The sequence below is a fragment of the Acartia tonsa genome, chromosome 8, assembly GCF_053477335.1.
Source record: "Acartia tonsa isolate MP-2025a chromosome 8, ASM5347733v1, whole genome shotgun sequence".
In the NCBI taxonomy this organism is placed as follows: Eukaryota; Metazoa; Arthropoda; class Copepoda; order Calanoida; family Acartiidae; genus Acartia; species Acartia tonsa.
The window spans coordinates 4,580,601-4,593,529 of NC_137267.1; the positions used below are offsets into that span (position 1 = coordinate 4,580,601).

A 12,929-nucleotide genomic window follows, 5' to 3' on the forward strand; every position below is an offset into this window, starting at 1 on the left:
AATTGTATGATTTTATCATGTGAGCTCTGGAAATTTTCCAAGAAGTCAAAATACATATTTATGCGCAGTATAAATATGTACATTTGACCTTTTAAGTCTACGCGTGTAGGTTTTTAGGAGATATCTAACTTTTGTACTTTTATTAGAAAGGCTCCAGATATCCAGGGACGGCATCCTCAATGCATCACGGAGATTTCCCCGGCACAACTGAACGTGACTATTCGGGAAACTCAGCATACACTCCGGCCTGCTTAAATGTCATGTGCAGACCTACGTGTATCCCTAGCCATCCCTGTATGATCAGAAACGCCCTCCAATACTCTGTAATTTTCCTATATGTATATATGTATTCATTAATTTGTGTAAACTATGTTTGTCTATTGAAAATATATCAGTTCCGCAGAATTAGTCTTTATTGGAGGATCTAATCCTAATTTTTATGCAGCTATTCCTAGCTGCCATTAATTATCCAGAAACTTACAAATCCCCTGTGGGTACTCTTGAATAGTTCTATTCTTTGCGTATCGGAGACGTTCAACAAAGGGAACGAGTCGCTTCGCTCTTGTATTCTCTCAGCCGCAACGTTACCAACTCAACGAGTAGCGCCGTCAACACCGCTCGAGGCGGGCTATCTTGGTTTTTAAAAAGACAACAAGAACGTCCGATCCGTTACAGAGGGATTATCCATCTTTTTTTCAAGGGTTTACTTTCCCATTTCTCCTATCATCTCTCTCATTTTTATGACGTCACATGGCTGATTTTTTATAGTTGGCAAAGAAGCTTACCTAAACTAAGAACTAACATTCCATAGAGTAGAATATTTCTACCACCCCATCTATCACTTGTATACCCACCAAAAATCTATAATAATCAAAAGTTAGTACTGAAATAATGGATATAAGATATACATGGATATTATTCCATAGAGTAGAATAATTATACCACACCATCTATCACTTGTATAGCCACTAAAAATCTATAAAAGCAAAAGTTAGTACTGAAATAATGGATATCAGATATACGTGGATATTATCCCATTAAGTAGAATATTTCTTCCACCCAATATATCACTTGTATAGCCACCAAATATCTATAACAACAAATGTTAGTAATGGAATAATGGATATAAGATATACGTGGATATTATTCCATAAAGTAGAATATTTATACCACACCATCTATCACTTGTATAGCCACTAAAAATCTATAAAAACAAAAGTTAGTACTGAAATAATGGATATCAGATATACGTGGATATTATCCCATTAAGTAGAATATTTATTCCACCCAATATATCACTTGTATACCCACCAAAAATCTATAAAAACAAAAGTTAGTAATGAAATAATGGATACAAGATGTACATGGATATTATTCCATAGAGTAGAATATTTCTACCACCCCATCTATCACTTGTATACCCACTAAAAATCTATAACAACAAATGTTAGTAATGGAATAATGGATATCAGATATATGTGGATATTATTCCATAAAGTAGAATCTAGAGGATAGGGGCGAAGCCGCTAGTTAAGTTATAAAATAACGTTTTCTTCTTAGTTGGCTTTATAACTAAGAGGATTGTTAGTGAATTTTGATTGGTTGATTCATTAAGTTAAGTGTTCAAACGTTTTAATCCCCATCAATAATCTACAAAAGGGGTAAATTTGTGTAGCACTAACGGTGATGTACATCAATTTATCAGCCATTATCTTATCCCTTTTGATTCCTGAATACTACCTAACTTTTGATGTTATAGATTTTTGCTTCGATTTCTTTCTATAATCTCAAACCTTTTATCTTTTAATTAGACTAAAATTTATTTGTCATATAAAAAGAAAGGTAAACTTATCTTAATTAATGCATATAACAAGATAGATAGATATATCTGTATACAGGTATGCATTTGATGCAAAACATTTTGTTAACAATTTTCATCAATATAAATCAAATTATATTTTTAAACGATTGCTACCAAAATATGATTTACTAAAAATAACCTGTGTTATGATGTAGCCATAGAAAAAAGAACTAAGAGCTAAACCCTAAATACAAAGAAATTATAAAAAAAATATATGTAAAACAATTTTTACTTAGGTAATTCAAATAAATAAAGTCTTTATAGTCTTTATAGTTAAAATATATATTTATCGCATCATATAATAAACAAATTTTCGCGGATATTGAAATAAAAAGTTTTAAAAAAATAACAAAACTAGTTATTTAGTTTATTTTATATTCCATTGTAATATCCATTCCATCTGTAATACGATGCTATACATGGTTTATAAGTATGGCTGAGAACCGGTACTACTCGCGGATATTAATCGGTTTGGAAGCCATACTGTAAATAGTTATTTCTCGCATCGTATTATAAACGGCTTTCCGCGGATATAGAATGTACAATTATGAGATTAAAACTAGTTTTTTTAGCCCCGAGGTGACGAAGTCACCGGCTAAAAAAACTAGTTTTAATCTTATGATTGTACATTTCTATATTCGTAGAAAGCTGGATATAATACGATGCTAGACATAGTTTTTTCGTATGGATGAGAACCGGTTCCTATCCACCGGATTCTAATGAATACGAGAAAAATATTTACCTGAAATGGTTTATCCCAAGAAAACTCAAGCTCAGAATCTGTGCCCAAACATTTTGTTACATTTTATCCATTGATTATAAAATTTAGAAAGGACCTTGAAATAAAGGTTGCCAAATAAAGAGGGGTGATAGAAGCAATTAAGGACTTTGACTCCTTTATCAGAGATCTAAATGGATAAGACAATGGCCGGTAAATTGAAGTACATTCCTATAGATTTCAATTAGTAGTTGAAACAATTTAAAAATCAACTTAATGAACAAGTCAATCAAAATTCAATAAGAGTCCCCAAAGTTAAAGAGCGTGCGAATAAGAAAACTTTATTATGGACTAGTGTAATAAACAGCCCAATGTCCCCTCTCTCCCAACATCTATAATTTATGCCCGACTGGTATGGGTTAAGGTCATAGACGTCCAAGCTTTTTTTTTGGGGGGGGGAAATTTTTTTTAAGGGGGGGGGGGTAATTCGGTTTTTTTTTGGGTGGGGGGGTATAATGGCGCGCGAATCGAGCCGCAAATTTTTTTTTTACCCACCCCAAAATTTTTACCCCGGGGGATAAAATTTGCTTGGGGGGGGGGGGTAATTACCCCCCTGAAATCTGTTGGCAGGGGTAAATTTAGTTTACCCCCCCCAAAAAAAAATTTACCCCAGGGGTGAAATTTAATTTTTATTAAATGTTTAGCATTAAAAATGCGCGCGGAAAATTTTTTTTTTATTAGAGATTTCTTATTTTCAAATTGTTTGGGGGGGGTAAATACCCCCTCCTAAATGGTTGGGGGTGCCTACGGCACCCCTAGGGTAGGAGTAAATTTTAAATGGGGGGGGGGGGGGGTAATCGCGTTCAGACTTATTAAATTTTAATCTAAATATGTAATGTGTGGGTTTAAATACAATAATGGGGCAAAGTATATAATTATATAAATTACATGCAATTTGATTAAAATTAGATTTTCTAAGGGAAAAGGGAATGTGATTCTGACAAGCAATTCTAAGTGAAAATTTACCTTTAACCCCATTCCCTTTTTTTTCTCCCCTTTTTACCAACTTCCCTTTCAGTTACTCAAACTTTACTCCAACAAAATAATTAATTTTCGGATTTTTTAATAACTAAAGCCAAGTATGTTTTGTTCTTATTATAATTATTTTTCTCTACTTAAACATGAATGACAACATCCATTACAGCGAAGCTCTAAAATTAGAAGGAAGGACAAACAAAATTGTACATACATTTGTTGGAGAATTGCGTAAATCTTCATGCAATGTTTGAAAACGATAGTACAATTTCAACATGTCTAAATTAACGAGCTAACCATTAGGGACGGACGGACACACCAAAATTAGAGAACAGCTTTGGTTTAAAAATCACATGCAAATTGATTAATATTAGTCATTTAATAAGTAAATCCAAGTATGTTTTCTTCTGATTTAGAAATATTTTTTTCTCCTTAAGTATATCTTAAAAATTAATTCAGTACCTACCTAATTTGTTATAACTAGGATATACAAAGTTTATAATCAAAGAGGTTACGTGAGTGCAATATAAAAGGATTTATTACTAGTTGGATCTTACACCAGATTATCATGTACTCTAATAAAGTGAAACTTGTAGCTGGCTAAAACGATGCCCCCCTCCTCTCCTTGACCAACAAATGATGTCTATGTTAGTCTAGGAGCTTCTTAAAGATATAAATGGGGGGGGGGGGGGGCGGGGGGTCTATCAAACACTTTTAATAAAAGATTCTACGTGTCAGATCTAGGTTTTTTTTGGGGATGATTCAGATTAGATAATTAGATTAGTACGTATAAGAACCTTAAGAGAACTATATCAGTTCTGCGGTTAACAACCCTTTCGGAACATGGTGTCTGACATAGACATCCTGTTACTTTTATAATAGGATAAATTCATGAAGGGAATCACGTTGTTTTATGGAGTTTAAATAATTAGAAAACAAGGATGACAACATCCATGAGAAGCAAAGCACAACAAATCATGGACAAAGTGAGTTATAGAGCAGATGCTTGGTTCCCCTACCAATAAAAAAGAGAGAGAATAAGCAAAAACTCTAGGAAAATCACAAAGCCTTATAAAAATAACTTTACATCTTTTTAAGCATGACCGACAGAAAGACGGACCAAAGAATGTATAGATTATATGCGCATATGTCCTAGGAATCTTCACTAAAAATTTCAGCTGTCTATCTTTAATATCAGCTATGAAAATATTGCATTTCTCTCATAGCATTACAGACTGAAGGGCATAAAAAGTGAATTCTTGAAAAGCTGTGCAGCTAATAGAAATTGCATTCTAAAGAAAAAACGCTAATTCCACCAATAAAAAAATGTCTGAACCAAAAACTGAGAAAATAAAAGAAGAAATACATTTATATAATTTGAAGTTATTGGAAACAAAATATTAAATTAGTGGAAATAGTCAGGTAGGGAGGGGACATTGGGCTGTTTATTACACTAGAGTTAGACCCCAAAGTATTATAAGAACGTTTTCTTATTCGGTTGCTCAATAACTTTAAGGATCGAATTTGATTGGTTGGTTCAATAAGTTTAGTGTCCAAACGGTTCAAACCTAATTGTGATCTACATTAGGGATAATTGTGAATATCAACATTGGGGATGTAAAGTACATACTTGTATTTTTCGGCCATTGTCTAATTTTCGGGAATTAGTAGCAAGTTTTATTAAAATTAACTAATATAACAAGAAATAAAAGATTAAATGTCATTTCTTTTAAACCCATCAAAAGATGTCAGACCCGGGATCTAAATGGATAAGATAATTCCTGCTAAATTTATGTACATCCCCAATGTTGATACACAAAATTATCCCTTCCGTAAATTACAATTAGTCGTTGAAACGTTTGAACATTAATTCTAATGAACTAACCAATCAAAATCCAGTAAAATGGCCCAAAGTTTAGCTACCGAATAGGAAAACATTATTATAAAACCTTGGGGAATTATGTAATAATCAGCCCAATGTCCTCTTACTCCCTGTTATCTACATGTTGTGACAAAATACCTTTTGTATTTTTCAGGGACTTTAAGGGATAAGACAATGGACAATAGATTGATGACAAAAATATTTAAATTCATTCTGAAAATTTGACCACCAGCTGGAAATAACCAAAATTCAATGAAAAAGCACCCACAGTTTTTAAGAGAAGAATGTGGTTATAAAACTTTGGGTACCAGTGTAATTTACGGTCCTTTGCCCCCCCCCCCCCCCCCCCTCCCGAAATAGAAAACGTTTATATACACTGCTTTAAATATTTTTATGTAAGTCTTAAATGTTATTTTTTCTACTGAATATGATCTGCAAATTCAATATTTTTTTAGCTATGTTTTTTTAACCTTCTAGACCATAAAGAATAATATTTCAAAATCAGGGATCGAAAGGGATAAGACAATGGCCGATCAATCGATTTACATCCCCAAAGATGATACAAAAAATTAGCCCTTATCTAGATTGTACTCTCAGCTTAATAAAACCAACCAATCAAAATCAACAAAAGTCTCAAAAGCCATCAAATAATAAACCATTATTATAAACTTTGGGGACTAGTGTAATAAACAGCCCATTGTCACCTCTTTCTCTGTTTCAAAATAGTTATATGTGATCATCCATATACTACAGGGATGTTAAAGGATAAGACACTTGATAAAAAAATTGATGTACATCCCCAATTACCATCTATGTAGATTAACATTAGTGGTGTATAAGTTGGGACACTGCGCAGGTTTGTACAAACCAATCACAATTCTATAATAGTCTCATAGTTTTTAAGCCATTGCATGGCAAAACGTACTTAATAAAACATAATGATATACATCACAAAATTCCCTTTCCTCCCTTAACATACATACATATATCCAGTTATTTTTGTATATTGGGGTTGAGATTAGGGTTGGGCCAGATACTTTTTTTGCCGGATACCAGATACCGGATATCCGGCTGATTTCTAATGCCGGATATCTGGGCAACACGTTTGATACACGGCAAATTACCGGATATCCGGCCGGATAACCGGATATCCGGCGTCAAAAATCAGCCGGATATCTTGTAAACGGATAGTTTTTATATCCGGTATCCGGCCGGATAACCGGCCAAACCGGATATCCGGCCCAACCCTAGTTGAGATGTTTACTAGTTTAGGTTGTTTATTTATTTAGCTCTGTATTTCTAACCTAATAAACCTATGAAAAATAAATTCTAATTCATTTTTTACCTTACACATAGATATTTTTATAATTTAAGGGGGAGATGTTGTTAATTCTGGGGGTTTATACATTTATTTTAAGTTAACCTATATTTTGGCAAAAACCTGCTCTAGATCTTTACTAAAATGGAACGATTTGTCTAACTGTTATTGATGATATTTTTCTGAACATAAAACATAAATTGTAGTATACACTAATAATAGGCGAGGTTAAATAATCTAGGAATCTTAAGAGATAATGCAATGGACGATAAATACTGTTGTATTTTTAAATAAAGTGTTTAAACGTAACAAAATTCCTGAACAACTATTGGAAGCATAATTATCACAGATGAGATTTTCAGGTACTGTTGAATTCTAAAATAAAGGATAGAACTCTCAGATAAATGGCTTGAATCGAAGTGTCTAAATGTAACAAAATTTCTGAACAACTATTTGCAGTATAATTATCACAAATGAGATTTGAGGTACTGTTGAATTCTAAAATAAAGATATAACTTACAGATAAAGGTCATGTAATCAAAGTGTCTAAATGTAACAAAATTCCTGAACAACTATTTGAAGTAGAATTATCACAAATGAGATTTTCATGTACTGTTGAATTCTAAAATAAAGGATAGAACTCTCAGATAAATATCTTGTAATCAAAGTGTCTAAATCCAACAAAATTCCTAAACAACTATTTGAAGCATAATTATTACAGATAAGATTTTCAGGTACTGTTGAATTCTAAAAAAAGGATAGAACTCTCAAATAAAGGTCGTGTAATCAAAGTGTTTTAATCCCTCAAAATTCCTGAACAACTATTTGAAGTAGAATTGTCACAGGTAAAATGTTCATGTACTGTTGAATTCTAAAATAAAGATAAAACTCTCAGATAAATGGCTTGAATCGAAGTGTCTAAATGTAACAAAATTTCTGAACAACTATTTGCAGTATAATTATCACAAATGAGATTTGAGGTACTGTTGAATTCTAAAATAAAGATAGAACTCTCATATAAATGTTTTGTAATTAAAGTGTTTAAATGTAACAAAAATCCTAAACATCTATTTGAAGTAGAATTATCACAGATTAGATTTTCAGGTACTGTTGAATTCTAAAATAAAGGATCGAACTCTTAGATAAATGTCGTGTAATCAAAGTAATTAAATGCAACAAAATTCCGGAACAACTATTGGAAGTAGAATGATCGCAGTTGAGATTTTCAGGTACTGTTGAATTCTAAAATAAAGATAGAACTCTCAGATAAATGTTTTGTAATTAAAGTGTTTAAATATAACAAAATTCCTGAACAACTATTGGAAGTAGAATTATCACAGATGAGATTTTCATGTACTGTTGAATTCTAAAATAAAGGATAGAACTATAAGATAAATGTCTTGTTATTAAAGTGTTTATTGCTGATTAGATTTTCAGGTACTTTGAATTCTAAAATAAAGGATAGAACTCTCAGATAAATGTCTTGTAATTAAAGTGTTTAAATGTAACAAAATTCCTGAACAACTATTGGAAGTAGACCTATCACAGTTGAGATTTTTAGGTACTGTTGAATTCTAAAATAAAGGATAGAACTTTCAGATAGAGGTCGTGTAATCAAAGTGTTTAAATGTAACAAAATTCCTGAACAAGTATTTTAAGTAGAATTATCACAGATACGATTCTAGAAAAAAAAATCATTCTAATCATTTAATTAAAATGGTTTATGTTTAAAAATGTCAAGCTATAATTTTCAAGTACAATAAAATCTTAAAAATTCGATCTTACTATGATATTAATTTTGTCCATATTGATAAAAAAAATATTATATAAAACTATAATCAAAATAGATTTTTTATCTCTCCATTTTCGTTGAAGATCTTAGCAACCCCAGGACCGTTTGTATAAGTCCGTATTTTTTGAGAATCTTCCCAAATCTTCCTTTTTTAGAATTCATCAACCAAAACTCTTTCATAATTTCCAATAAAGAAGGGTAAGAGATAAGACAATGGACAATAAAATATTGTTCAATGATCGTAATGATAAAACAAAATTATGAAAATTATTGGCTGAAATATTTTGAAAAATTTTAAATTCATGTCTGAACATTTCAACCAATGCCATAATTTCAATCTATACATGAAATCATTTTATTGAAAATAATTGTGATTGTATTTTCCCTGCTTTTAGACCTCTGCTGAAAACCTATAAGAATGAAACACAATGGAAAATATAATAAAATAATCTTGTTAGCAAATTCTTTCAAAGAAATTTTCGAGTAATGAGAAAAATTTCTTTCAAGTTGACTTTGTACAGCAAGGATTTTCAAAATCCATTGAAGGCAGGAATCTTATGGGATAATATAGTGAATATCTTACTGATGTATAAAAAATTACCCTCTTTGTAGATTATATCAAGGATGATGTATAAGAAGTAGCGAAGCAAAAAAATTATGTAATTGACAAACGGACCAAATGAGTCACATAGAAAATATTCAGTTGTCATAACAAAGAAAAGAAAGAGCTAGAAACACAATTTATATTATTGGAATCTTTACTAAAAACTTTTCTCGTATTCATTCGAATCCGGTGGATAGGAACCGGTTCTCATCCATACGAAAAAACTATGTCTAGCAGAACCCGGTATTAGTGTCGGACTGATTATGACGTAACAAAAAAAATTAGCCAATGAGAAGCCACTATGAATTTTACCATTGGTCAATAATGTCCTCTCATTGGCTAATTTTTTTTGTTACGTCATAATCAGTCCGACACTAATACCGGGTTCTGTTTAGCATCGTATTATACACAGTTTTCTACGAATATAGAAATGTACAATCATAAGATTAAAACCAGTTTTTTTAGCCCGTGCCTTCGGCATCTCGGGGCTAAAAAAACTGGTTTTAATCTTATAATTGTACATTCTATATCCGCGGAAATCCGCTTATAATACGATGAAAGAAATAACTATTACTGTCCATCTTCAATAGCAGCTGTCAAAATAACATTTCCAAATTAGCGTTATGGACTGACGGACATACAAAGTGAATTATTAAATAGCTTCGCTACTCATAAGATGTGGCAAGGTTTCGCACTGAAGGTTTGTAAATCCCAATGAAGATTTTTTAAAAGCACCCAAAGTATTTTAAGTATCCAACTGAGAAATCATGTTTTGAAAACTTTGGTTTCCAGTATAATGGAAAAACTACTATAACTTCTCAATAAATTGCTAATCTACCAATGTAGCCGTGTGTAAGCTTCTATTGGACATACATACACATCCCGATGCTTTGAAACATAAAATTGTCCCTTTCTTTGAAAAATAACTTTTTAACGATTTAAATTAATTCTTAAATGCACAACAAATCAAAAGATCTTTTTAAAACACTTTTCTTTAATCCTTTGAAAGTACATATTAAATAATAATATCCTTGAATTAATATTTGAATAGAATTAAAAGGAAAAAATCCTTTTCCAATACGGTGTTGAAACCAATTAATATCCACTGGATTAGAACCGGTTCTCAGTCACATTGAAAGTCTATAAATAGCATTGTATTACAGACGATATTCCACGAATATTAAAAAAATTAAAAAATCATACCTGTTTTTTTTAGCCCGGGCCTTCGGTCATTGGAAATTAACAAAACTGGTTTAAATCTCATAATTTTTAATTTTATTATCTGCGGGAAGCTGTCTATAATAGATATGATAAATAACTAATAAATTTTATGACATTTCTTTTAATATTCATAGAAAGTTGTCTGTAATGCAAAACATGATCTTTCATTATGACTAAGAACTGGTTCTAATCTACGGATCTTTATCAGTTTCGAAGCCATACTGGAAAGGTATTAATAAGACTATAACTCTCAGACTAAGATTTGATTAAAAGAGGTATTAACCTATTAACCCAGTAATTGAATTAAGATTCTTTACCTAATGCATTTTTTATAAATATTACCTTAATTTGAGTTGGGTCTGACGTCATACATACCATGGCAATACTCAAGTTAAACCTAAACAGATAATCATTATTTAAAAGTAACAGGATATATTTCTAATTATTTGGTAAAAAAGTGATATTACATAAAAATCAAATATGAGATTAACAAATGCATAATTTTAACCAAATTAGTAAATCATTAATTATTCTAAAAAGATTACTAAAAAGTTATTACAATTACTTAAAAATCAAATATGAGATTAACAAATGCATAATATAAACCAAATAAGTAAATTGTCCCAGAACTTTGGGCTGTTTAATTTTATAATTCGTTTAATTGAATTTTGATTGGTTGTTTCATTAAGTGAATTCTGCACACTAAACTAATCAACAAAAAGGGTAGTTTTGTATAGCATCATTAAGAATGTTCATTAATTTATCGGCTATTGTCTTATCCCTTTAAATCCCTGAAATTTCCTGCAATGTTTTACGTATTTATCCTAAATATCAATTTTATAATTTTATAGCGGAACTACTCTATAATTAGAGTATATTTATTAATATGTATTCGACATGGAAGGTACACAAATAGATCTAAAGCTAAAAGCAAAAGCTGAGATAATGAGGAGGGGTGCTTATCATGGCTATACTCAAAAAACGCCTATCTCAGAAAACGCCTATCTCAAAAAACGCCCATCTCAGAAAACGCCTATCTCAAAAAACGCTCATCTCAGAAAACGCCTATCTCAAAAAACGTTTTTATCACCCCCATACTCTATTATTTCCAGGTTAGTTATAGTTTTTAAAAACGAAGCTTTTCTATAATTAGGGTCGGTCCGTCCGTACGTCCGTAACGGATAGTTTTTTCTGTTAATTTAGGCATGTTAGAATTGTCCTATCGATTTCATGGTGATTTCTTTAGTAGTTAGGTACGATTTAGAAAGCGTAGCAACTCTATAATCATTACCAAAATGTCCGTACGTCCATTTTAAACATGTTGATTTTTTTTACTTTTTTAACAACAAATTTTTATGTGATCAAATCATCGGATTGATCTGATTTTTTGTATATTGATTCCTGGGACAACAAAGTATAATGTAATAAGCGAAGCAACTCTTTAATCAAGCCCTAAAAATGTAAGTATGTCCATAAAAATTATCCTGTATCAAGCAGTTTTACAACAAATTTACTTACAATTTTGCTTTGACTCTTATAAATTTATATTATGATAATTAAGTTCTAACACTATACAAGTGTTAATGTCCGTTTGTCCTACCGTTTCAGTGCTTCGCTTTTATGGATGTTGTCATCCTTGTTTTTTTCACATCTTTTAATAGACAGCTTCCAGCGGATATTAAAATTAAAGATTATAAGTTAAACCAGTTTTGTTAGCGCCGAGGGACCCAAGGCTCAGGCTAACAAAACTACTATCTTTTATAATTTACATTTTATTATTCGTACATAATTGTCTATAATACGATGTTTTACATGGTTTTTCAGAATAGCTGAAAACCTGTTTCTAAACCAGCGAATATTAATCGGTTTCTAAGCCAATCTAAAACTATGTTACTTTGTGTTTGGAGCTAAAAAAGACGAATTAAATGTTAATTAGTTTTTAAGAGGCACCTTTATCATGTAAGAACGGACTGAAAGACGCTATTTATATAAAATCATTGATTTAACAAGGATAACAACATCCATAAAAGCGAAGCACTGAAACGGTAGGACAAACGGACATTAACACCTGTATAGTGTCAGAACTGAATAATCATAATATAAATGTATAAGAGTCGAAGCAAAATTAAAAGTAAATTTGTTAAAAAACTGCTTGCTACAGGATAATGTTTATGGACATACTTACATTTTTAGGACTTGATTATAGAGTTGCTTCGCTTATTACATTATACTTTGTTGTCACAGGAATCAATATACCAAAAATCAGATCAATCGGATGATTTTGGTGATGATTATAGAGTTGCTATGCTTTCTAAATCGTACCTAACTACTAAAGGAATCACCATGCAAAATTTGAAATCGATAGGACAATTCTAGCATGTCTAAATTAACGAAAAAAGCTATCCGTTACGGACGGACGTACAGACGGACGTAAGAACGGACTGAAAGACGCTATTTATATAAAAGCATTGATTTGAAAATGTACACTAATCTTCACT

At 31.3% G+C, this 12,929-nt stretch overlaps 1 protein-coding gene across 1 annotated transcript in view; it reads right to left on the reverse strand.

The window, feature by feature from the left end:
* LOC145325844 (sialin-like) overlaps positions 1-12,929 on the reverse strand; it is a 41,274-nt gene that overhangs the window by 23,814 nt on the left and 4,531 nt on the right. Inside the window, exons 4-8 of the mRNA XM_080168814.1 lie at positions 10,774-10,828; positions 7,379-7,436; positions 2,604-2,641; positions 2,001-2,045; positions 786-861 (exon numbers count right to left, since the gene is read on the reverse strand). Coding sequence (XP_080024940.1) covers positions 786-861; positions 2,001-2,045; positions 2,604-2,641; positions 7,379-7,436; positions 10,774-10,828 — 272 coding nt within the window. The remainder of the gene's footprint in view (positions 1-785; positions 862-2,000; positions 2,046-2,603; positions 2,642-7,378; positions 7,437-10,773; positions 10,829-12,929) is intronic.